The 23,610-nt window shown below is 37.2% G+C and overlaps 1 protein-coding gene and 1 pseudogene across 3 annotated transcripts in view; one reads left to right on the forward strand and one right to left on the reverse strand.

Annotated features, from left to right (window-relative positions):
- Nucleotides 1-845: 845 nt before the first annotated feature.
- On the forward strand, nt 846-964 carry LOC111736794 (annotated as a pseudogene).
- Nucleotides 965-7,114: 6,150 nt separating this feature from the next.
- The window catches only part of HACL1 (2-hydroxyacyl-CoA lyase 1), a 28,416-nt gene continuing 11,920 nt past the window's right edge, over nt 7,115-23,610 (reverse strand). For 2 of the 3 annotated variants that reach the window (XM_023530505.1, XM_011354626.2), the window contains 9 exons: nt 23,136-23,271; nt 19,523-19,628; nt 18,041-18,124; nt 16,988-17,089; nt 14,941-15,095; nt 14,340-14,498; nt 12,669-12,776; nt 11,436-11,622; nt 7,953-8,178 (listed from right to left, as the gene is read on the reverse strand). In XM_023530505.1, the coding sequence (XP_023386273.1) occupies nt 8,146-8,178; nt 11,436-11,622; nt 12,669-12,776; nt 14,340-14,498; nt 14,941-15,095; nt 16,988-17,089; nt 18,041-18,124; nt 19,523-19,628; nt 23,136-23,271 (1,070 nt within the window). In that variant the 3' untranslated portion in view covers nt 7,953-8,145. Of the gene's footprint in view, nt 8,179-11,435; nt 11,623-12,668; nt 12,777-14,339; nt 14,499-14,940; nt 15,096-16,987; nt 17,090-18,040; nt 18,125-19,522; nt 19,629-23,135; nt 23,272-23,610 lie in introns of all 3 variants that reach the window. The other variant, XM_011354550.2, reaches the window with a different exon arrangement.

The following is a 23,610-nucleotide window of genomic DNA, read 5'->3' on the forward strand; positions in this document are numbered from 1 at the left end:
TTTCAAATTCCTACACTTCTGATTGGTCTGAATCATGTAGTTCTGATTCGTTGTTGCAGAGCAGTTCTGATTGGCTGGTATAGATGCAAATGAGAATGTAATTGTGCAGTTCTGAATGGACAGGGCAGGCCTCAATCCATTGGTGGAAAAACAAAACCAGGGCTTTCGTGCAGTGGTGACTCAGCCGCATAAACAAGCAGGACACAGTGCAGGAAGCCTGTCCAGTCTGAGGTTCTTTTGGGTATACAGAGTATATGATGAGCCCGTCAGCAAATGGTTCTTAGACTTTTATTATTTATAAAATTTGGGCCCTTAGTTGACCATCAGGAGTCCATCTCAGCAGATAAATTCCTTCTTGGGGTTTATATCAAATAAATCTTTCTTCTTGGGGTCCACAAAAACAGATTTCTCCATATGTTTGGCTTCATCATTGCTCTCAGTGCCAAGTAGAACACAGTCCAGGTGACATGCAACTAACTAGTACCCCAACTAGTCCTAATGTATCTGCCAAGAAGTCATCTTTTATTGGCACTAGTGCCCACTTGGAAATGGTAGGGATTCTCTTCCCATCTGGTTAGGTCCTTTGGGGAAGACATTCAAACCCTGCAGCTTCAGTAACTCTTTATAGGAAGAGTTTCTTGTCATCTTTTCTCCTTTGGGGAAAAAAAGCAGATAAACAATATGCTGATTGTAAAACACCTAGAAAGAAAGTGGTGAATGCTCACAATCGCCAGTATTATTTAGCGTTGTTCTGGAAATACTAGCCAATGCCACTAAGTAAGAGAAAGGAAAAGAGGTTTAAGAGAATTTATTAAGGTATGGAAGTGATATACAAAATATGCAAACTCTACGGCCATGCCACCCCGAACAAGCCTGATACCATCTGATCTTGGAAGCTAAGCAGGGTCAGGCCTGGTTAGTACTTGGATGGGAGACCACCAGGGAAGATCAGGTGCTGCAGGTGTAAAAAATAAAAAAATAAGGGATTGTAAGCTGACAAAATATGCAAACAATAGCTACATATAAATATAGTAAAAGATAAGAACATAATTACAATAAGAACAAAACAGATTAATGTCTAGAAACATATTTAACAAAAATTGTGTAAGGCCAATATGATGAAAACTCCACTGAGGGACAGAAAAAACATTTAAAAATTCAGATACCTTATTCTTGCATAAAAACGATATTTTAAGATCCAATTCTCCAAATATTACTTTGATATTTAATACATATATGAATATTTTAATAAATATCCATTTAATGCCTCTCTGTATTGTTGATGTAAGAAATGTTCAAACCTGAAGATAATTTTAATGAGTTTATTTGAGCCAAACCAGGACAATTGCTGGGAAGCGAAATCTCAGGGGATTAAGAAAATGAGCAGGGAATGGCAATTTTGCAGCTTATTTCATAAATTAGAAATCAAAGGAGGTGTAAGAAGGGTTACATGAAATCCATTGGTGGTAGATTAAGGGGGTAGGAGAAAGTAAAGTGTTGGGGGGGAATCTCTGGGATTGGATAAAAAGTAAAACAGAGGGATACATAATTATTTTACATTGATGGGTACAGGAAAGTTAATAATTAACATTGAGCAAACAGAGATGGTATGCAGAGGACAAGATGACCATGAGGGGTTCCTGGCCTCCTCCTCTGATGCAGTGGGTTATGCTCTGAGGGGTCCAGAAGAAGGGGATAACTCTGACCTTTCAAGGTTATGTTCTCTTAGATGCAAAGGCAATAGACAGGCTCACTGAAGGTAAAGATTGACCTTTGTCAAGGGAGCTACAGGCCCAAGACATGACTATGCACCACTTTTAATTAGGAATTTTTATGCTTATGTGCTGGCTGGAAAATTTCTGCTTGGGTATCGCCCATGGAAGCATAGGCTATCACCCATGGGAACATAACATTCTAACAATAAGCTTTCTGCTTCTGTACCCCTGCCTGCACACCCGAACTGTGGGTTGACAGGTAGTGAATAGGAGAAAAATAGACCTTTGTGTTTAAGACAGAATGAGGAATGGGATCTAGAGCTTAAAAACCCTGTACCTCTACACTCCGGGGCTGCTTAATTTGGGGTCTGTGTACCCCTGGCAGACCCAGCTGGCTGAATAAAGGGTGCATTTCTTATAACTCACTGATTTCTGGTGGTCCGTGTGTCTATCGGGAGCTGGTGGCTACAACACTTAGACCATACTATGTGATTAATTTCAGTCTCTGTGTTTGTAAAGCCCCTTGTGCAGGCATCTCCTGAGCGTCTCAGGTTTGGTATGTGGTCTCTTTTTATCCAGATTTAACCATGTCTTTTTGTTTTCTGTAATTCTGATGCTTTGACATGTGGAGAATTGCTGACCGTGGATCTACTACCCTCCTCTTTAGTCAATTCTTAGAGCAAACAACTCTCCTTTCACATGCAAAGCAAGCAGTTGGTGATCCCAACCTCCCTCTTTATCATCTCTCACATTCCAAGCTACTATTACCTGCCCTAATCACACGAGGGCCACATACCAATACAATCAGGGCACGCGGAAATTATGCAACCGAACCAATCCCAATTTACCCTGCCTCTCTTTCTTCCCCACAAAATCACAAGGCTTCAGCCCGCTGGTTACCTTTATCTTTACCTGAGATCAACGTCAGTGTTCTCTCCTGTGGCCCTGAATGGTGCTGGTCTTGGGAACTGTGAGTAAGAAACTTAATTTTTCAATGACAATTATCTCTTGATCTGTTGGCCTTCCTAAACCTCATTTTCTTATTAGTATACTGTTTTAAAACATACTCCAATGAAAATAGCAGATTTTTAGTGTGTGCTACTAAAGTTAATACAGAAAAATAATCAAGCGGAAATAACCATGAAAATTCTGAAAATAAACATAGGTAGGGTAGTGGGGAAGAGGGGATCGATGGAGTGGCTGATGGAGGGTGGGGAGACAGGGATGGCATAACGAGCTATGAAATGGTTTTATGTATATAGTGGGTACAAATTTCAGCCTATAGGAATCAAGTGTAAAAGAAATATTTATTTTCAGTAACTTAATTTTAATTTTGACCTCCCTTGGCCAGGGTGAAAACGAAATTCAGTCATGTCAGCACCTTGTACCCCCGACCCCCATTTCCCACACGGCTCTAAGAATTGTTGGGCTTACATATTACACAGGCATCAGGGGTGGGCTTCTGAGACTTGCTGGCTCATCTCTTCACCCTACATCCTTGTTTGCAGTTGTCTGCTGCAACTTTTGTGACATAGTCATGCGCCACATGTTACCAGTTCAAGGTTTGTGTGCCCAATGCTTCAAAAGGCCAATATTCAAAATATCAGAGTTTGGAGTAAGAAAAGTTTATTGATCGAGAAAGCATGAGCTCAAGAAGATGGGGCCTTAAAGATTCCTCAAATCCTTCTTAAGAGAGCCCAGAATTCAGGCTTCTTTTTATACCAAGAGAAGGGAGAATGGGCGGGGCAAGAGTGGCATGTCACCTCGGCACCAACAGGGATCCAAGGAAGAGTGCAAAATCTCTAAATCTCTTTGTTCCCAAGTCCTCTGACCCTTGCCGATCTGTGTCCAGTCTTCAGGCTCCTGCAAACCTTTGCCAAACCTCAAGCCTGAAGAATTCCTCTAATATCTATAGCAGGAGTTATTTGCCAAGGGAGAAATACAGGCCAGAATTGATAGTCAGAGAGAGCAAGTGTGTTACTCTGTTACAGACATCTCCGTCAATGACTGACTGTATATGTGGTGACAGTCCCATAAGATTTGAATGGAGCTGAAAAATTCCTATCACCTAGTGACTTGTAGTACAATGTATCACTGTTTTGTACAGGTCTCAGCCTTTTAGTAATGCTATCAGCTAGAAATGCCTGGGGGGCACTCATCTGGGCGCTGGTGAGCTCACGGACAGCTTTCTAAATCAAGGTTACAACTGCAGCGACCCTTTGGTTCTTATTAGGAACTCTAAACACCGTGAGTAGTGACAGAGGTACACACGGTGCTGTAGGAGCACTGAGAGGGAGGACTGCTTCTAGGAAAAGGTGACTTTTGAGCTGGACGTTGAAACATAGGGCTGACTCCACGCGGCAAAAAATGGGTGGGAGTGCACGGAGCACTGCAGTGGAAACGGCACAAGTAAAGCTCCTGCTAAAGCGAAACTAGGTCTGATTTCCTGAGCCCACCTTGACTGGCGGAGTGAAGAGGCAATTCCCAGGAACATGCTGGGACCAGGGAATGAGCCTCAGAACGAACCATGTGGCTGCAGATTAACCACTCTACAGAGCTGGCCCTAGTGACCACTGGAGAGAAGGAAAGAAATCGTGGACGGGACTATCTCTGTAGATATTTCCAGGCCTGAGTCAAAATTTAATATGTTCCCTTCAAACTCTGAAACTGGAGAGCCAGGGATTTCTACATGTGTCTTTTTCTGCTCCCTAATTGAAAGGGTAACCGTACAACCTGGATTTCTCATGGGTTCTCATGGATTTCTCATCGCCCCTCTTCTGGAAGAAAAGGCCTTGGAGAGGAGGGAAGGTCTAAAATAATCCAGTGAAAAACAAGAAATGCAGGCAGTCTTGCCTGTCAGATCTGAATCCATGCTGTACTTTTATCTGTACCTTATCCACAAGAGGAATTCACAGAATCTCTTCCTTTATTCATACTATTCCATCATTCAGATTAGTATCAGCAAACACAACTAGAAAACACCAGATGATTCCAACTTCAGAGTCAGTTTTATCTGGTTTTCTCAGACATAATTCCTACCTGGAATTTAACTGGTTTCCAAATTTCTTATACATTCACATGAAATTCTATCCTAGTCACTCTAAGTTTGCATTTTAGTCATGCGCCACTTCTTTATTTAAATGCCGTTTCCCCACTACCTGAAAACAGCAAAGAAACAGTAATATTTTTGGATTGAATATTATTTTCATTTTCTTTCAGTGTTCAAAAGTCCTATTATTTCTTTGTAACAGATCTGAGACTTTTTTCCCTAGGGAAAATACACTCATTCCATATAAGCTAAGCTACTTCAAAGGTGTATGTTGAAATAATCATAGAAAATATACACTGAGTTATTTCCAACCATCATGAATTCTCATTCAACTATTATTTAGTGAACCCTGGCAGAGCAGGTGGCTCTGTAAGGAAGTAAAAACACAGCCCCTGTTTTCCAAGAAATGACTAATCTAGTTGGGGAAATAAGACCCACTTACTCTAAGAGTGAAACCACACTGTTAAACAGGATGGAACTCTAGCCAGTGTGCCCTTCTCTAAGGTCACATCTTTCTCACACACAGTGGCATTTCTTGAGTGCCTTCACATGCCAGGCACTGGGGTAGGAGCTTCTGGATAGCTTTCTGAATCCCCTAACAACCCCATAAAGTATGAAAGATTTTATAAAGAATATTAGCAGAGAAACTAACCCTAAGAAGTCATTTCCCTCCCTGGATTCTTAGTTTTCATAAATCAAGAAAACAGTCACAATATTTCAAAGTTCAGTTTTTATGAGGCACTTGAGTAGTCAACATACTAGGATCACGTAAGATTGTTTATTACACTAAGGGGTGCAAAATGTTTTATCAAAGTCAATTTTGACTATCAACCAATAGAATCATTTTAGAGGGACTTAGTCAATATCTTATCCTTCTATAGAAAAAAATCCTATTAGGAGACTAATTGCAAGGTCACTTTTATAAAATAAGCAATCAATAGTCATCAAAGTGCTACTAGACTAATCTGGTTTTTATATTCTCAGACTGACCTCTGCTGGACAGTCTATTAACCTGACTTCTTTTTTTCTCTTGAGAGAACGTAGCTAGGGAAGGAGCATTTTCCCCAAATTATATCTAATATTTAGATTTATATAGTTCAATTCTCAAATACTCATCAAGCCCTCCATACTACCTTACAGCAAAATCGTGTATTGCACTTGGCTGCCAGAGGCAAACGTCCATGAGCAGAGTAGGACACTGATGGGGTTACATGAGCTACCCATTATCAATGTTTCTTTTGATATTGTGTGCTCTTAGGCAGCCCAGGCTCTCTGGTGTGTATCTTAGAGATATTTAAGAATACCTGCTGATTGGGTCCCATTTCAGGGGCCTGTCAGGTAAAACTACAGCTCCCTGAAAGTACCTCCTGGGTGCACATCTCACAGCTGGAATCCACTACTTTGTGGAGGTCACGCATGCCTCTAACTAGCCAATGGAGACGAGTCTGATACGTATGGTGCAAAGTGAACTCTAATATAAAGTCCTATGTTCCCATTCATATAAAATTGCAGAAAATGAACATCAAGAATGACCCTGAAAATCATCAGTACTTTTCCATTTCCAATATTCTTTTTAAATAGAGGCATATCTCGGAGATATTGCAGGTTCAGGTCCAGAGCACTGCAGTAAAGCAAGTATCACAATAAAGTGAGTCGCTCAAATGTTTCGGTTTCCCAGAGCATACAAAAGTTCTGTTTACGCTCTCCTGTAGCCTATTAAGTGTGAGATAGCATTACGCCTAAAATAATAACGTACATACCTTAATTTAAAATACTTGATTGCTAAAAACCGCTAACCATCATCTGAACTTTCAGCGTGTCTTAATCTTTGCTAGTGGAAGGTCTTAAAACGCATCATCTGAGTTATTTCCAACCATCATGAATTCTCATTCAACTATTATTTAGTGAACCCTGGCAGAGCAGGTGGCTCTGTAAGGAAGTACAATAGAGCAAAGTGTGATCAAATGGGGGCATGCCTGCAATGTCTGTTTCTAGTCATAAAAATTACAAAATTATTTGAAAATTTTGTAAAAGGAAAAAAAATGAAAAAGAAATAAAAATTACCTATAATCTCATCACCAAGTTCTGTTAAAATTTTGGTTTATTTTGTTCCCGTCTTTTTCCTCCGTGTATGTGTGTGCACGCGTACAGGTGTGTCTCTTGACTTGGACCCATCCATTTTGTAGCTTCCCTTTTTCACGTAATATTCTATGGTGATTATTTTTCGTTAATAAATAATTGTAACACAATTTTTATTTTATGATGTTGCCAGATCGTAATGTATACAACCAAGATCTTACTATGAAACACTGGGGTTGTTCCTAAAATTAACGCTGAATGGTCTTATACATACATATGTGACCAAGTATTTTATTATTTCTTTAGAATACATTCTCTAGACAGGCTTACTAGGTCAAAGTTATAGGGTATGAACATTTTTAAGATTCCAAAACAAGCACTGCTAGAATTATTCTACAGAAATATAGCACCAGTTTCCACTTCCGCCATAGCACAGCAGTGCCCGTTTCACTTCACCCTCACACACGCTGAGAATTATAACTTAAAAAGTGCTTTGCCGCATCAATAGGTAAAAATACGGTTTTCCAGTCTAACATATTCATTACTCATGATCATAATTTTATTGGCCATTTGTATTTTTCCTGTTAATTATACATTCATGCCCTTTGCTCATTGTTCTATAGTACACTAATATTTTTATTTATAAGCGTTCTTTATATATTAAGGCTGTTGACTCTGTTGGTCTCAATGTGGTACACACGAACTAAGGTTGCTAATTCAAATATGCCCTAAAATTATTAGTTTGGGTGTGACTTTTCCTTTGGCTCAACAAAAAAAAAAACAAGTTTGGGTGTGACTTTTCCTTTGGCTCAACAAAAAAAAAACAAACAAAACCCCAACTCAAAAAGTATAGAACATCCCCCACTAAATACTGGGGAGACTAAAGTACAAAGTAGTTAACAAATAAACTATGAAGTAGAAATAGCCTGTGTACTCCGACTTACTGAACATGCCTCTACATTACGAAATTCTTGGAGCTTTTTTCTTCAGATGTTTTTAAAAGATATGTCACTTTAAGAATGTATGTATCAAAAGGATACTGATGTTAACTTGGTGGTTAGGCAGTTACAACGCTATTATTTAACAAAACCCTTTCTTTTTCATCTGTGAATGGTTATCTCTGTGGCTGAATACTAGTAACTTGTTCTGTTTTTAATCAATTACTTTACTATATAATGTCATTTAGAAATGTTTTTTTTTTCTTTGCGCAACAATTTTAACATAGTTATTTTGCCGTGGAAAATAAAATTCCATCTTACAGGAAAGAGAAAACTCCTCAAGGTCACTGATTGGCACCTTTATTTACATATTAGAACGAGTCAGCCACTGAAAATCCTAGAAAAAGAAAAGACAACATTCAGTCAAAAGAAATATTATCTTAAACTATATCCTCACTGTTTTGCTTACTCTAAAATCTACAAATCCAATTTTAACCATGTTTACCACAATGGTGGTAAATAAGGTTTGTCTTTGGTCTAGTGCTTTTCCCAAAAAGGAGGTAAAAACCCATAGTGAACCTTTCTGTCTTGTCCTATGAAACGACCTAAAATGACTTTCTGGGTCCTCTCCCATTAACAGAGTCTGAAAGAAACAGAAGTACATTCAAAAGAAGACAGGTGATAAAGATGTCCCGAAGAAGGGCTGAGCTCCCAGGTCTAAAAACCTGGGTGGGAAGGGCAGTGCACAGAAGTCTCTCCTAGGACTAACGCCGCCCTACTCATGTGGCTCTGACATAGGTGACTGCAGAGATTAGGTCTTCCCGATTATTACAACAGGAAGCAGCCAGCCTTCAGTGTGAATCAATAACAAATAGTAGATGGACAAGACAACTGATGAAAATTAACAGCTTGGAAACTATGTGCAGAATTCTACTGGAATGGGGATAAGTAATGTCAAAGAGGTAGATGTAAGAAATATAAAAATAATCCTCATGGAATTATAAAGGAAGAGATAAGACCTTGTATTTCTGCAGGAACACTCCTAAATTCATAGAGAACATAGAGAATAAATCATTAGATGCAGATCATTAGAAGGGTGAATTCACTAGCAGAGAGAAGACAATTCATTAGAGCTTTCCTATGACTAACACAGTTCTCAATACTATCTATTTTGTGTATGTGTGTTTGGAATACAGTAGTCTACCCTTATCCAAGAGGAATACATTCCAAGACTCCCAGTGGATGCCTGAAACTGTGGATCCTACCGAGCCCTATCTATACTATGTTTTTCTTATTCATACATACCTATGATAAAGTTTAATTTATAGATTAGGCACAGTAAGAGATTAACACTAACTACAAATAAAATAGAACAATGATAACAATACACTATACTAAAAGTTATGGGAATGGCTTTGGGGCATTATTAAGTAAAATAAGAGCTACTTGAAGGACTGTGATACTGCAGACAGCCACTCTGATAACCAAGTCAGCTACTAAGTGATTAATGGACAGGTAGCTTATACATCATGGATACTCTAGACAAAGAGATGATTCATGTCCCATGCAGGATATAGTGGGACAGAACAAGATTTCATCATGCTACTCAGTATATAATTTACAACTTCTGAATTGTTCGTTTCTGAAATTTTCCATTTAATATTTTCAGATTGCAGTTAACCGAGGGTAACTGAAACTATGAAAAGCAAAACTGTGGATAAGGGTGGATTACTGTACTAACTGTTCTTTTGCTAGTTCTTTGAAGTGTAAAGTAAGGTTATTTGCGATTTTTCTTGTTTTCTGAGTAGGTATCTATTGCTATAAACTTCCCTCTTAACTACTTATTCTGCATCCCATGAGCTTTGGTATGTTGTGTTCCATTTTCATTTGTCTCGAGGTATTTTTTTATTTCTCTTTTGACTTCTTCCCTGAGCAGTTGGTTGCTTGGTAGCATGTTGTTTACTCTCTACATATTTGTGAATTTTCTTCTTGTAATTAATTTGTAGTTTCACACCATTGTGGTTGGAAAAGATGCTTAGTACGATTTCAATCTTCTTAAATTTATGAAGACTTGTTTTGTGACTTAAAATATGATCTATCCTGGAGAATGTTCCATGTGCACTGCAAAGAATGTGTATTTTGTTGCTTTTGGACAAAATGTTCTACATACATCTGTTAAGTCCATTTGGTCTAACGTGTCACTTAAGGCTAATGTTTCCTTATTGATTTTCGGATGATCTATCATTGATGTAAATGGGGTGTTAAAGTTCCCTGTGATTACTGTAATGCTGTCTATTTCTCCCTAAAGTTTGTTAATATTTGCTTTATATATTTAGGTGTTCCTATGTTCGGTACCTAAATATTTACAAATATTCTATCCTATTGTTGGGTTGATCTCATTATCGTTATGTAATGCCCTTCTTTGTCTTTATTACAATCTTTGTTTTAACATCTATTTTGTCTGATGTAAGTATAAATACCCCAGTTTTCTTTTGGTTTACATTTGCACGGAATATCTTTTTCTATCTCTTCACTTTCTGTATGTGTGTGTCTTTACATGTCAAGTGAGTCTCTTGTAGGAAGCGTAATGATGTGTCCTCTTTTTTGATCCCTTCAGTAACTCTACGTCTTTTGATTGGAGAATTTAGTGCACTTAACATTTAAAGTAATTATTGATAGGTATGCACTTTTTGTTGCTTTGCTAATTGTTTTCTGGCTGTTTTATATTTCCAATCTGTTCCTTTTGCAAAGTGTGAGAATTTGCTTACTGCCTTGTTTAAAAAAAAAAATCTCACAGCAGATATGTGTATAAAGAACCATGACGAAACTAACTGAAAAAATTACCCGCTCTGAAAACAATGGCTGATACACAATTTGAAAGTATGGAGGACACGTATATGAGAGAGAGCAAGTGGCAGGACCAGGATCAGAGAACAAAATTAAGAATGAAAAGCAACTTAACCTGGGAAGAAAGAAGATCGTTTATTTTGTCGTTATAATCTACACTATAGTTTTACTTTAGAGGCCAAAGTAACTTTAGAGGCCAAAGTAACTAATTTTGAATGTAACTGCACAAGTCGTCCTATTGTAGTTTCTCTCTCACTGTGCTTCCTTCACTGTCTTCTAGCATCTTTGGCCTTCTTTCAGTTCCTCAGACTTGCCGTACTCCCCGCTGCCAGAGCCTTTGCACATCTCTTCCCCCACTGCTTTGCTGAGTTTGTCCCTACTTATTAACCTTTGGGTCTTAGTTTAGGCATTATTTCCTCTGAGACGCCACCCCTGTGACCCCAATATAAAAGAGAGTCCTTTGCTGTATATACATTCAGAACTAGATTCCTTTCCTTCAGCACAACTGCCTCACTCTGTCATAATGCATCCAGTTGTGAGGTCACTGGGCTGTCCTCCCCTACCGTACTGTTAGCTCCGTGGGGGGGGGTGAAGCTGACCCTGGTTTTGCTCACCATGCTATTCTTAGCACCTGACACAGCATACCTAACACATATCTCAACAAATATTTATTGAACAAATGAAAGTGCCAAACTCAGAAATGGTTTAGAAAGAACTCTCTGAACAACCCTGAGTTCTATTTGGTAGATACTTTTGGGGGTGAGAGGGGAGGTGCATTCATGCTTCTTGCTTCGCAATCGCGTTTACCTGGGCCTTCCGCATAGCTTGTGTCTCAATCATGATGTTGATAAGAGAGGGTTTAGTTGTGTCTGCCAAGCTTTGCTTCAGGGATTCTTGAAGTTCTTCTGGTGTTTGTACAAAATACCCTTTGCCTCCAAATGCAGTCATAATCTGCTCATAATGTAAGTTTGGCAGAAAACACGATGGAGGGGCCCTGAAAAAGGAGGTCATAAGTAAATAAGAAAAAAAAGTCATCCTCTGACATAATGGGAAAAAATTTAAGGTAAACCGAAAGGCATACTTTTATATCCAATACTTAAACTGAGATGCCAGTAGACTAAACTGTCCATATACAGCAAAGTCCAATATAAATTTTTGTGATGATAGATAAGTTTTATATCTGTGCTATCCAATGTAATAGCCACTAGTCACCTGTTGCTGTTGAAACATGACTAGTTAAAATAAGGAAATCAATTGGTTTCACTATTGTGTTTTAAAAATTTTATCAGAGTATAGCAGGCATGTATTAGTTTCATGTGTAAAACACAATGATTTGACATTTATGTACCTTATGATGTGATCACCATGATATATCTGTTAACCATCTGTCATTGTGCAAAGTTATTACACTATTACTGATAAAATTCCCTGTGCTATACATTACATCCTAATGTACGTAAATAATAAATATATATAATACATATAATATATATTATTAAAATAAATTATAAAAGGAATGGTTAATGGAAAACAGCAAATAACAACAAAACAAAAAATGAAGTCACTGAGGCATACCCACACCCTGCTCCACCCCCAGGCTGACTCACAAATTCACATCTCTCTCACACCACACAGCCAGTTACAACACCATCTCAGTCTGGCTGTGCCATCAGATGATCAAGATTTAGATAAGTAGTAAAAGGAAGGAAGACCTCTAGATATAAACATGTATTCCTACATGGTGTAATAGGAATAGCAGGACTGGGAGCATTTTCCAATAAGCTCTTTCATTAACAAGGCTTAGCAAACTCATTCGTCTGAGTCTTCAGTGGCTCCCGGATCATAAACTATTTACTGAAGTGCCCAATCATGGATGGTTGTGCAAAGAGGAATCATACAGACAAGATTCCTGCCCTTTAGAGGGGCTGACAACATAAATAAGCAATACTCACATCATGGAAGCACATCTCAATACAGCTGACTTTTTCCTTTCTCTCAGAAAGGGAAGAAAGGAAATACACATTATTCTGGGTTACTTACACTACAGTAGCATCTCCAGCATTTAACATTTCGTTCCAAGTATCTGCATCAAGACCTTGGTAAATTCCATTATTATTCACCACCAAAAGTACAATTGGCAAGTTGTACCTAAAATTGACAGCAAAATAGAAAGGAAATCATTCTTTGTTCTAAAGCAATTTATTTTCTTTGGGCTGAAATTTTAACTTAAAAATGGATGGCTTTCTCTAAACTTTTTTTTGTAATATTAGGGTAAGACTAAAAACTAAGCATTTGTTATCCTAATAAAAGAATATCAAATCATTCACAGAAATATCATGGACTAGTAGGAAGAAAACAAGATTAGGGGTTTGTAGACCAGGTTCTCCTACTACTATACAGCTATGAACCTTGGGCAAATTATTGAGTCTCGGTTTTCAAAGGTTCTGGTATTAATAAGAATGACACCTTCCATACTTAATACTCTCTGAAGCCCCACTTCGACACAGTGCCTCGAAGTACTTTTAGAAATTTATCTATTTACTGAATTCCTCATAGACAACCAGCACTTTCTAGATGCTGTGGGATGTATACAAGCGACTAGCAAACATTCTCCCCTCCCAAATCATTTCCCTCATAATTAGAAAAGCATTACCTGCTGTAGTAATTGGAGAAAGAGAGAGTATTTAACAATGTGCTAAACAGTATGGGTATGGTAAAGACCAAAAAAAGGCTGATTAAACTTTACTAAAGACTGACAAAAGAACATGGGCTTTATTTTCTACAGACATAATTTCTGAGATGAGTTGTAAAAACAAAAACTAAACTGCATACTGTTATGTAACTGGATTGTGGCAACTATTTGCTCTCCATGCTCAAAGGGAAAGGCTTCACTCTCTTGAAGGTTGCCTTCCCCCTAAATGACCTTTTATGTGTATATTACTTGGTTGTCAACACAGACACTCTTAACCGGCACATACTTTCCCTCCGATCTGGTAAGTTTTATATACTAAAGCTTTCAAAGCCCCGAAACATGATTTCCAAAAGCCCTAAGAAGAGCTCTGGCTAAGAACAGAATGCTTTTCCTAATTTAAATAATCAGGGAGAAAAAAATCCCATACTTCTATAGTAAGAGCTACAACTTACTGAGTTTTCCCATGAATCCACACAACTATAAACATAATCTGAATAGCTCACTTCACAGAGCGGTCACCTCGAGCTTTACCCAGATGATCTATCTCATTTGTTCTTCACGATCATCTTCTAAGGTAGAAACTACTATTATTCCTACTCCTATTCCAGAGGAGACTGAAGCTTAGTTAAATTGCTTAACCCAAGTCACTTGGCTTTGATGTGGTCAAGTCAGTATTTAAATTCAAGCCATCTGACCCACAGGCCTTCTTTTAACCACAAGCTCTGCTGGCTCCCTGCAGAAAACAAGCTTTTCTCAGACAGAACTTTTTTTTCAACGACCTTAAAACCACACCCAATAGTTTTACAGGTTTTTGGCACGCAGTAAAGAAATCATGAACACACTGTCTTGGATGAGAAAGACCCCCAGCGTTATTTATACTAATATTCTCAGGACACAGCCCAGTGCTGTCACCTGGCACATGATTAACATTTGGTAAGCGTTTCTTAGGCAGGTGAGGCTTGTGTATAATTTTCCATATTTTGGAGAAAGAAATACTCTGAGTCAGGGTGCCGTATTACCTGCAGATGGTTTCCACTTCCATGCCAGAAAACCCAAATGCGCTGTCTCCTTCCACACAGATGACCCGCTGTCCTAGGTGTCTAGCTTTAACCACTACTGCAGCAGCAATGGCAAATCCTAAACCAACTCCCATTGTTCCAAAAGTACCAGCATCAAGCCTATTGGGGGAATAAAGCTAAAATGAAACCCTCTGGGGCATGTCACAGGTGGTAGAGTTGGCAGAAATCTAGATGTATTCACATGGTTCATAAAAAAATAAAGAACAGTAAAAACATTCTCTTTCTTTTAATAAAGTTTTAGTCTGTGAAGAACTAATCTGTCAAAGATCAGCAGAATAACAAGAAAAAATCACTTGTAATTGCTTGAAAGGCTGAGAATATATTCTTAGAGCACTGAGTATACAAATTATCACATGATGTCGAGGACCTACAAAGCATAAAAACTCTATAAAACCTCACTTAAGAATACTTTCATGACCTATACACTGTTCAGGCTTTACACACTGAACACATATAATTCTCAAATCCTTTATTAATTTGCACTATTGTAGTTTCAAATTTAACACATAATTCATCATAATTTCTTTTTTGGAAGACTTACCTGTGACGAGGAAGGTAGTTTTCAAGCACAGTGCGTCCAATATCCATAGTATTTGCTCCTTCACTCACCACAATACAGTCTCTGGGTAGTTGTTCTTGAACACAGAAGAATACTGTGTAATAATTCATAAGCGGGGATTTTTTGGAAGCTAATTCCTAAAATATTAGAGAGAAAAATAATAAAATTAGATTGAAATATAATGAAAATAAACACTGCCGATAAGCTACTATCAAACTTATTTGGAAACAGGTAACAACTAAAAACTATGAGGTTCCCAAATGACCACCAATCGCTACTCTGAGAAGCTAACTGATCTATGAACAGTCCTGGGGGACATGCTAAGAAAAATGGGTCCCACACTCCCAATTTGGGACACAATCAAATAAGCCAGGGAATATCCCTCTTCCTGAAGATCCATATTAACATGTTAAGGACTGAGAAGTCCTATAGTAAAAACAGCTGGAAACACTGAGTTAAACAGAACTCAACAGTCCTATTTGAGCACTTTTAGGGGAAACACTGCCTTAGAAAAAGTAAACACTTTATTCTAGGATATTTTCATCTGAAGTATGGCTCTAAGTTTAAATAAAAATGAAGTCAGAATTCCAGTGGAGAGTTAAAGAGATTTGCTTCAGCCACTATTCTAGATTCTGAACTGAAGAAAGCCACGTGGGGCTGTCCCAGCATCGCTTCACCTGTCCTACTTTTTGGCCCATCAGAGATTACACCCCAGACGGATGAGCAGCCCTCCTATACTCTTGCACCAGAGACGAGAGGCAACTTCCTTCCATCTTAAACTAAGGTGATTCCTAGAGAAAAGAAGGAATTAATCATACCCCTAAGGAAATAGAAGTGAGACTGGTTCTTGCTAAGAGAAACAGTCACTGATTAAAATTCCAAGGAAGGACAGACTCGTGTATAATTAATTCTGCTTGTTTTGAAAATGGGAATTTATTCCAAGATGGCTGCTATATTAGGGAACAATATGAGCATAACTTGAATTTCATATTTGCTCATGCATCATTCTATCCATGAGAAATACATGAACACAGAAGACTACACTCAGCTGAACCAAAATGCATAGAAACACATAAAACAAGGTCAGGAATGACCTTTCTCACATTCAGAGAGAAAACACTATCGATAAACAAAGACTTTAAACAGAAAACGCCAAATCCTGCAGCAGTGGCTCATTTTAATGCTAGTAGTGGATGGTGGTTTTATACATTACTACAATTTCTAAAGCCTTCAGGTATCAGGCAAAGCCACAAGTAAGATGAGGAAGTCATAAAAGAATTTTCAGTAAAAACAAATTGAATTAAGAAAGCTATAAATGTTCTCACCAAAAAAAAAAAAAAGGAGAGAGAGAGAAATGTGAACTAGATAGGGGGAAATCCTTTACAATGTATGTGTTTATCAAACCACCATGATGTACCTTTAAATATCTTTCAATTTTATATGTCAAACATACCTCAATAAAGCTAAAATTTTTTTTAAAGAAAAAAGGCTATACATTAGATCAAAATTTCAATTTTGATGAAGCATCTATCTATTACAAATAAATGCCTTGAAGGACTTATCTTAAAGGTAGAAAAATATGCCCCAACATACCCCAGGACTTAAGGCTCCAAAAGACCATAACTATATTTTGGTGCCAAGGTCAAACTGAAGATAATATGTCACATCCATCAACATACGCTCTTACAACTTTCTGTCCAATGTCAGATTGCCCTCCTTCTACCACAGTAACTCACAAACTGTAACCCTTCCAATGCCCACTTCCACAGGAAACTTCAAGCCTCTTTCAAGGTAAAGTGCCATGTGTACAGAACTGCGTAAGACTTTGCCACCATTTTTGTTAGTCTCCTACCTTAATGTTTCACAAAGCTGTTGACAGCTGTGCCCCTAAATCTTTTTCCCCATGAGCCCAGTGAGTTTTACTGCATGATTTTGCATGGCGTGATTTTTAAGAATGCATATGCCATGTCATAACAGAACTGAACCGTGAACCTGAAGCGTTCTTGAGTTTCAGTGGGTCCCGTATTACCTTGGATGCAGCTTCATTGCTCTTCATCTTTTCTCTCAGAGTTTTCCACCACTGGCTCTCCGGAGGATACTGCCACGGTGTTTTATCAAATTGTTCTAAAAGCTAAAAAACCACAAACATTTTCTTTCCTTCTTGAAAATAAACAAATCGTATTAACATAAAAATCTCTCCTTAAAGACACACACTATCCTGTCCTTCACATCGCTCACACTCTTTGTTTTTCCTCTAGGCAGCAAACAACTGATAGAAGATAAATAGGTAACAGGGAAAGTTTTTGTTTGGGTCAGTGTGGACTTCGGCCAGATCCTGGGATTCCCAAAGGCAGAGCAAAGTACTCCCTACTCCTCACCTCACTGGCTGAGGCTCTTAAGCCCTTCTCCGTCTTTGATACTAAAAGGAAAACTACCCCCTCCATAGAACCCTTACAGGAAGGCGAACAGCCCCAAACACCAAGGGACTTCCAATATACAGATCAAATGCTCCAGAGTGTTTTAATGTGACTGGAGATTGCATCCTAATGTTGTATAATCATGATAACAATACCAATCTGTATGCAAAATCAAGTGATAAATGTGACTATATTTTATCTCTTGTCACAGTGAAATATATAAATTATGTACAATTATAAGAATCTCAATAAATCACTGATTACAGTTTTGAAGAGTAAAAATCTCTCTAATACCTGAAGAAATCCTAAATTAGATTTTTTCCAGTACATAAAGCCACTCCTTGGTTGTAAGTTCAGTGCCTCTGGAAGCTATATTATAATTTTTCAAATAGCTGAATCCTACTTAATAAATCACTGTTTGCCTACTGAATGCCTTTAAATTTTCAATTGCCTTCCAAAAATGTTTAACTTACTCACATAAAAATAATCTATATACAAGAAGTTAGATTTACCAAGTTCCAAAGTTATATTTAAGAATAGCCTAAGTTTTGTTTAAAATAGATGTTATCAGACCTGTCACCAAGTGAATCACAATTGAAACATTTTAAAGAACTATTCTCTAAAGACCAATCCACATAAATTAAAACCCAGGCAAAAGCTCTTACCTGTTTCGTGACAGCATTTATGTCTCCGAGCAAAGTCAGAGAAGGTCTCACATTATTCCCCAATTCTTCTGCACAGATATCGATCTAAAAAAGAGACAAGACTGAAGAGCAAGCCATGTTTATTCTTAAATTCTTTAAGTCAATTAAAGTTGAATAAATAAACTATGTACATATAACATGATAAATATTTGATATTTAAGAAGTTCCTTAATAAAAGTAAAAATCCATGGAATTATGAGTAATACAGCTAGTACAAAAACGTCATCATTTTCCCCCATTTAAAAATCTATTCTGTAAAATTTTGGTAGTGTTCCATTATACCCAAAGGAACCCATCTGACTTGATCGATTATATTTTTGAATCTAACCAATAATAAGGTTCTATTTAATTACCCTGGAATTCCTATTTAGAGCAGAATTTTTCAAATTTGAGGATATATCAGAATCATCCAGTAGGCTTGTTAAAACTGTAGACTGCAAGAGTCCACCTCAGAGTTTCTGATCTCAACAGGTCTGGGGTAGGGCCCCAAAATATGCATGTCTTAACAAGTTTCCCAGGCAGTGCTGATGCTGCTGGTCCAGGAACCGCATTTGAGAACCACTCCTAGGGCATGTCATGATTACTTCCCATGTACTCAGAAGCTCCATTTCTGGATGGACATGGGCAAGTGAAAAGGGCATCTGTTAAGAGGAGTAATTTAGCCACCTCAAAGCGGCTGCACTTTATTTTGGAACCAAGAGGGACAAAGAAGTGGCAGCATCTTCCAGGTACAACCCAGGTCATGCTTGTTTTTGGTTTTAGTTCTGAATGTCCCCAGGGGAAAGGAATTATTAGAGGTTAACTCCTTAAATAAAAACATAAATAAGAGAAAACAGCAATTGTACCTAGATCATCAAATACCATACAAAGTCTGTGTAGGTCAAACAAGTTTCCATGCCACTATGTAGGCAGGACTTTCCACACCAGTGAAGAAACTGGCTCATAAAGAGGGTCATAACGATACAAGAGTCCTAAAAAGGAAGTCGGAGAATATCTCAAACACCGTTTAGTGACATAGGTAAAAGCAGCATTGTTTAGAGATTTCCAACCAAAGGGTGTTTAAAAGTTTTGGCATATAAAAGAACAACTCAATCCCTAACAATGCTGAATGCTTTGTTTTCAGCTACCATCCTACCTAAACCTCTTTTGTCTACTTTTCAATATACTTAAACTATAAAGAAGAGGCAAATTATGCTTTTCAAACTATTTAAAACTTGATTTTGAAAGGTTTTCTGATTAGCGGCACATTATGTTTCACAGGCTTGAAAAGGCAGCTTACTTTGGTACCTGTAATTATGTTAGACAATTTATAAAATTCTACTTTTGTAAAAAGATAATGATTCGCTACAAAAGCCAAGGAGAAAGCAGAGCTGGTAATGGCTGAGAGGGAGAACAATAAACTATAGATAGCTCTGATTTAAAAGCTCTCTCTTCTCTAGGTACCTGGATAAACTTCACATCTGGCCGATACCTCGGAGGGAGTCCAAAATGCAAAATCCAATTTAATCTTGCACCAAATAACACGATTACATCAGCAAATTGCAAAGCCCTGTTAAAAAGAAAAATAGGATGTAACACAAAAAGTATATCTATATTTTTAATTTGGATTATTCTAAAATTAATTTCTAAAGTATTTGGAAAAGTCTAAATAATTTGGAACTTCATTAACCTTCAGAATCAGATGAATTTGATGGTAGGTAAATCTGATCTTTCAAACTAAAATAATTTATGATGCCATTTTATTTAAATAGTAATGTAAAAGATGAAATAAGTAGAAAAATATTACCATAGGACTGCATCTACACTGTTTCATTTATTACTTTATTATCATTAGAAAAATTACAAGTCCACCATAGATAATCTGGAAAAAGCAGAAAAAGTATAAAGAAAAAACCAAAAACACCCAATAGTACTATCAACTTATAAACTATTATTAATATCCTGGCATATTTTCATCTAGTCTTTTTTTCTATGCTAGTATATTTTTACACAGTTGAACTCATACAATACTGCCTCATGCACTTGTGCTTATCATACATGTTTTCCTTTGTCATTAAGTTCTTTTTCAATACAATTAAAGGCTATGCATTTGGCTGAATGCACACATTAAATTTATTTAACCTTTTCTCAATTGCTGGATTTTTTTGCTATTAACAGTATTGGATTGCACATGTTTATGCTTGAATCTTAATACACACTTCATATTGATTTCTACAAGCAGATATTTTTAAGAGGATTGATTCCTATTTCTGAATTGCTTTAAAAAAATACTACACCCAGTATATTTCTAATAGTTTTCTTTTATAGATCTTAATACTTTTGTCATAACTTCTAATTTTTTAATGATTTTTATTTTGATATCCATACTGATATTAACACAGATGCTCTTGCTTTCTTTTTGTGTACCTCACACATCTTTGCTGGTTTTTAAGCTGTATCATTTTGTTTCAGATGTGACTTTTATAGTGCGTGTTAACTGTCATTAGTGACTCAATCTAAATGTCTCTGCCTTTTTTCAGGAGAATTTATTATCATAATTGCTGTGGGTTGTTTTTTATTTCTCCCCTCACTTTTCTGCTTCTTAGCTGTTTCTTTTTTTCCTATCTTTTGCCATAGAGGATCTGTTTTTTCGGTTTTGTCTTCTTCAGTAGTATACCCTACTCTTCACAGACATTCAGTTATCATTTCAAGTATACACTCAAAAAAGCTATCTTCGTATACTGTATTGGTCCTGTGGGACCCAATTTAACAGATAAAACAATGATGGTTTTTAACAGATAAAAACTATCTGTTAAAAACTATCATTGGAAGGATAGATTTGCTTGTAGATACTCTAAAATCCTTGAAATTATTAATTCAATTATTACCTCTTGCAATCTTTTTTATACTATTAATGTCATTAATATTATCTCTTAAAATTCAGCTGGAACAAAGATAAACTTCAGCTCGATCCATGTTATATATTTTTTAAAAAGTGTAAGAATTAAATTGGTTTCTGTACAATATATACTAATATAAAAAAAAGGTATAATCTATTCAGATAGCATTAAATGAGCAACAAAGATTGCATAGCAAACATTACATTTTAAAAACCCTCAAAATTAATTTTATGTGTGCATGACAATATGAAAGATACCAAATGCATAACGCTGGTAAACAGTGGAGAGGGAGGGACTGGAATCAGGAAAGATATCCTGGGGACTACAGTGAATCCGTAATTTTTGTTTCCTAAAAAAAACACAAAAACCCTGAAGCAATGACATATTACTTAATATTATGTTACAGATGATAAAACTGAGTGGTAGTTACATAAATGTTCATTAAATTATTCTCTCTTATTTGTATATTGAGAATATTTCATAATAAATTTCAAGAAATTAAAAGAAAAAATATATATATGGTTTGTCAAAAAGTGTGTTTTAAAAACTGAAAAAGAGGCCATGATTGGGTAAGCCCAGTACAGCCTAGCTCTCCACTGAAATAGAAAAAAAAACAACTACCTGCGAATTCAGAAAAGTAAACAACAGTGGGTGGTTTGGAAGGGAAGTTAAAGAAGTAACCCGCGCAGGGGGTGAGTTTCCAAGGTTTTGTCCCCTCGTGTATCTCCACTCCTGGCTTTGACTCGGGGCAGCCCTACCTGCAGAACTGGAGGCCAGCAAAAACCTTGAGAGAAACCCTGTCTTTTTGGCCAAAGATTCAGGAAAATGGACTCCTGCAAGCAAGAGAGCACAACAGAAAAGCTCGGGATTGTCTTTTTCTCTTCCTCTCTCTCCCAGCAGTGCTCCGAGGGCAGCCCTGTTACACAGCAGCACTGTAGTAACTCTCAAACAGATAAAATTCCAAGAAAAACATTTTTTCCAACAAGAAGAACTGAGCAAAGGGTCCCCTGTTGTCTGAAGACTATGGGGGCAAACCACTTATTTTTTATCTTTCCTTTTTTACTGCCACCTTACCTCAAAGGCAGCCCCTGTTGTGCAGTATAATAAAGCAGCAGCAGGGGCCAGGAAAAGGGACTCTTGGAAATCAGAAGGGGAATGGGAGCTATATTTTAAAGGGAAAAGAAATCCCTAACTCTAGATATGAACCAGCACATGTCTGAGGCTATCCCTTGGTTGGGCATATGTGGACAGACCAGAATTGTATAGCAAAGGCTTTGAAACCGATGTGGTCCTGGAACATCTGCTCACAGGAAGACAGAACTTGCAATCTGAACCTAAACAGGCTAACTGCTTGCTAAAACAAACAAACAAAATAAACATTCCACAGGGTATTTCAATACGACCTGGTATTTCACAACATAGTATTCAACATTCCAGGATACGATCAAAATTACTCAATACACAAAGAACCAGAAAAATGTGACCAATTCTCAAAAGAAAAGATAATGAATAGATGCTAATTCTACGATGACCCAGGTATTAGAATTACTAAAAAAGACTTTAAAGCAGCCATTATAACTATGTTCCATAAGATAAACAAAAATACTCTGGAAATAAATGGGAAGATAGAAGTTCTCAGTAGAGAAATAAAATATAAGAAACAAAAGGATTAAAAAGAATCGAACAGGTATTCAGGGACCTATGGGATAATGTTTGTGTTATTCCAGGAGAAGGGAAAGAGATTGATGTAGAAAAACGTATTTGGAGAAATAATGACCAGAAACTTCCCAAATTTGGTGAAAGACCTCAATTTTCAGATTCGAGAATATTAGGAAACACCAAACAGGATAAACTAAAAGAAAACCACATCGACACATCATAATCAAACTGCCGAAAACCTATGATAAAAAAAAAATCTTGAAAGCAGCCATAAAAAAACAACATATTACATATAGAGTGACAATAATTCAAATGACTGCAAATTTCTCATCTGAAAACACGAGTATCAGGAGATAGTGGACATCTTTAAAGTGTTGAAAAGTCTAAAAAGAAATAGATGTGCTGAAAATTACACAATTCTTTCATAACTTCTCCTAGACTCACTAAAGTTACAAAATAATTTAAATTAGCCTAAAATCTGCCTAGCCATTGTATTTAACATCTGGAATGCCACACACCTGGATCTGGCAGCCCTTACGCAGTTTGGATGGTTGTCAGGGATAACCCCCTTTCCCATGGGGGTTGGCAAAAATGGCAATTTACATTGCTCCACCAATTTCCTGATTCCCTCCTCTGCATGGGCATAAGCAGCACCTAGAAGAAATGCAAATTTATTGCACAAGTCAGTTAAGCTCCAGGCAATGACCCTTAAATGAGTTCATGCAAAACTGCTTTTAGACCTTCTCAAATATTCTCTTCCTTACACAGGGCTTCAACTCAAAACAAATTACTACTGTTTTTAACCTGTGGCATTTAAAAATGTTTAAGAAAGCAATAATTCTAATTTCTCCTCCAATAATATTCTCAATTATTCTGAAAGATGTTTATCCTCCCAAAAAGCTGCATCTCACATCTCTTCTGCTCTCAATGGCCCATTCTATGCTAACAATCCTACTGAATTGCTACTCACAATTCCCTGAACACATTGCCTTT

Source organism: Pteropus vampyrus, unplaced genomic scaffold, assembly GCF_000151845.1.
Source record: "Pteropus vampyrus isolate Shadow unplaced genomic scaffold, Pvam_2.0 Scaffold1, whole genome shotgun sequence".
Taxonomy (NCBI): domain Eukaryota; kingdom Metazoa; phylum Chordata; class Mammalia; order Chiroptera; family Pteropodidae; genus Pteropus; species Pteropus vampyrus.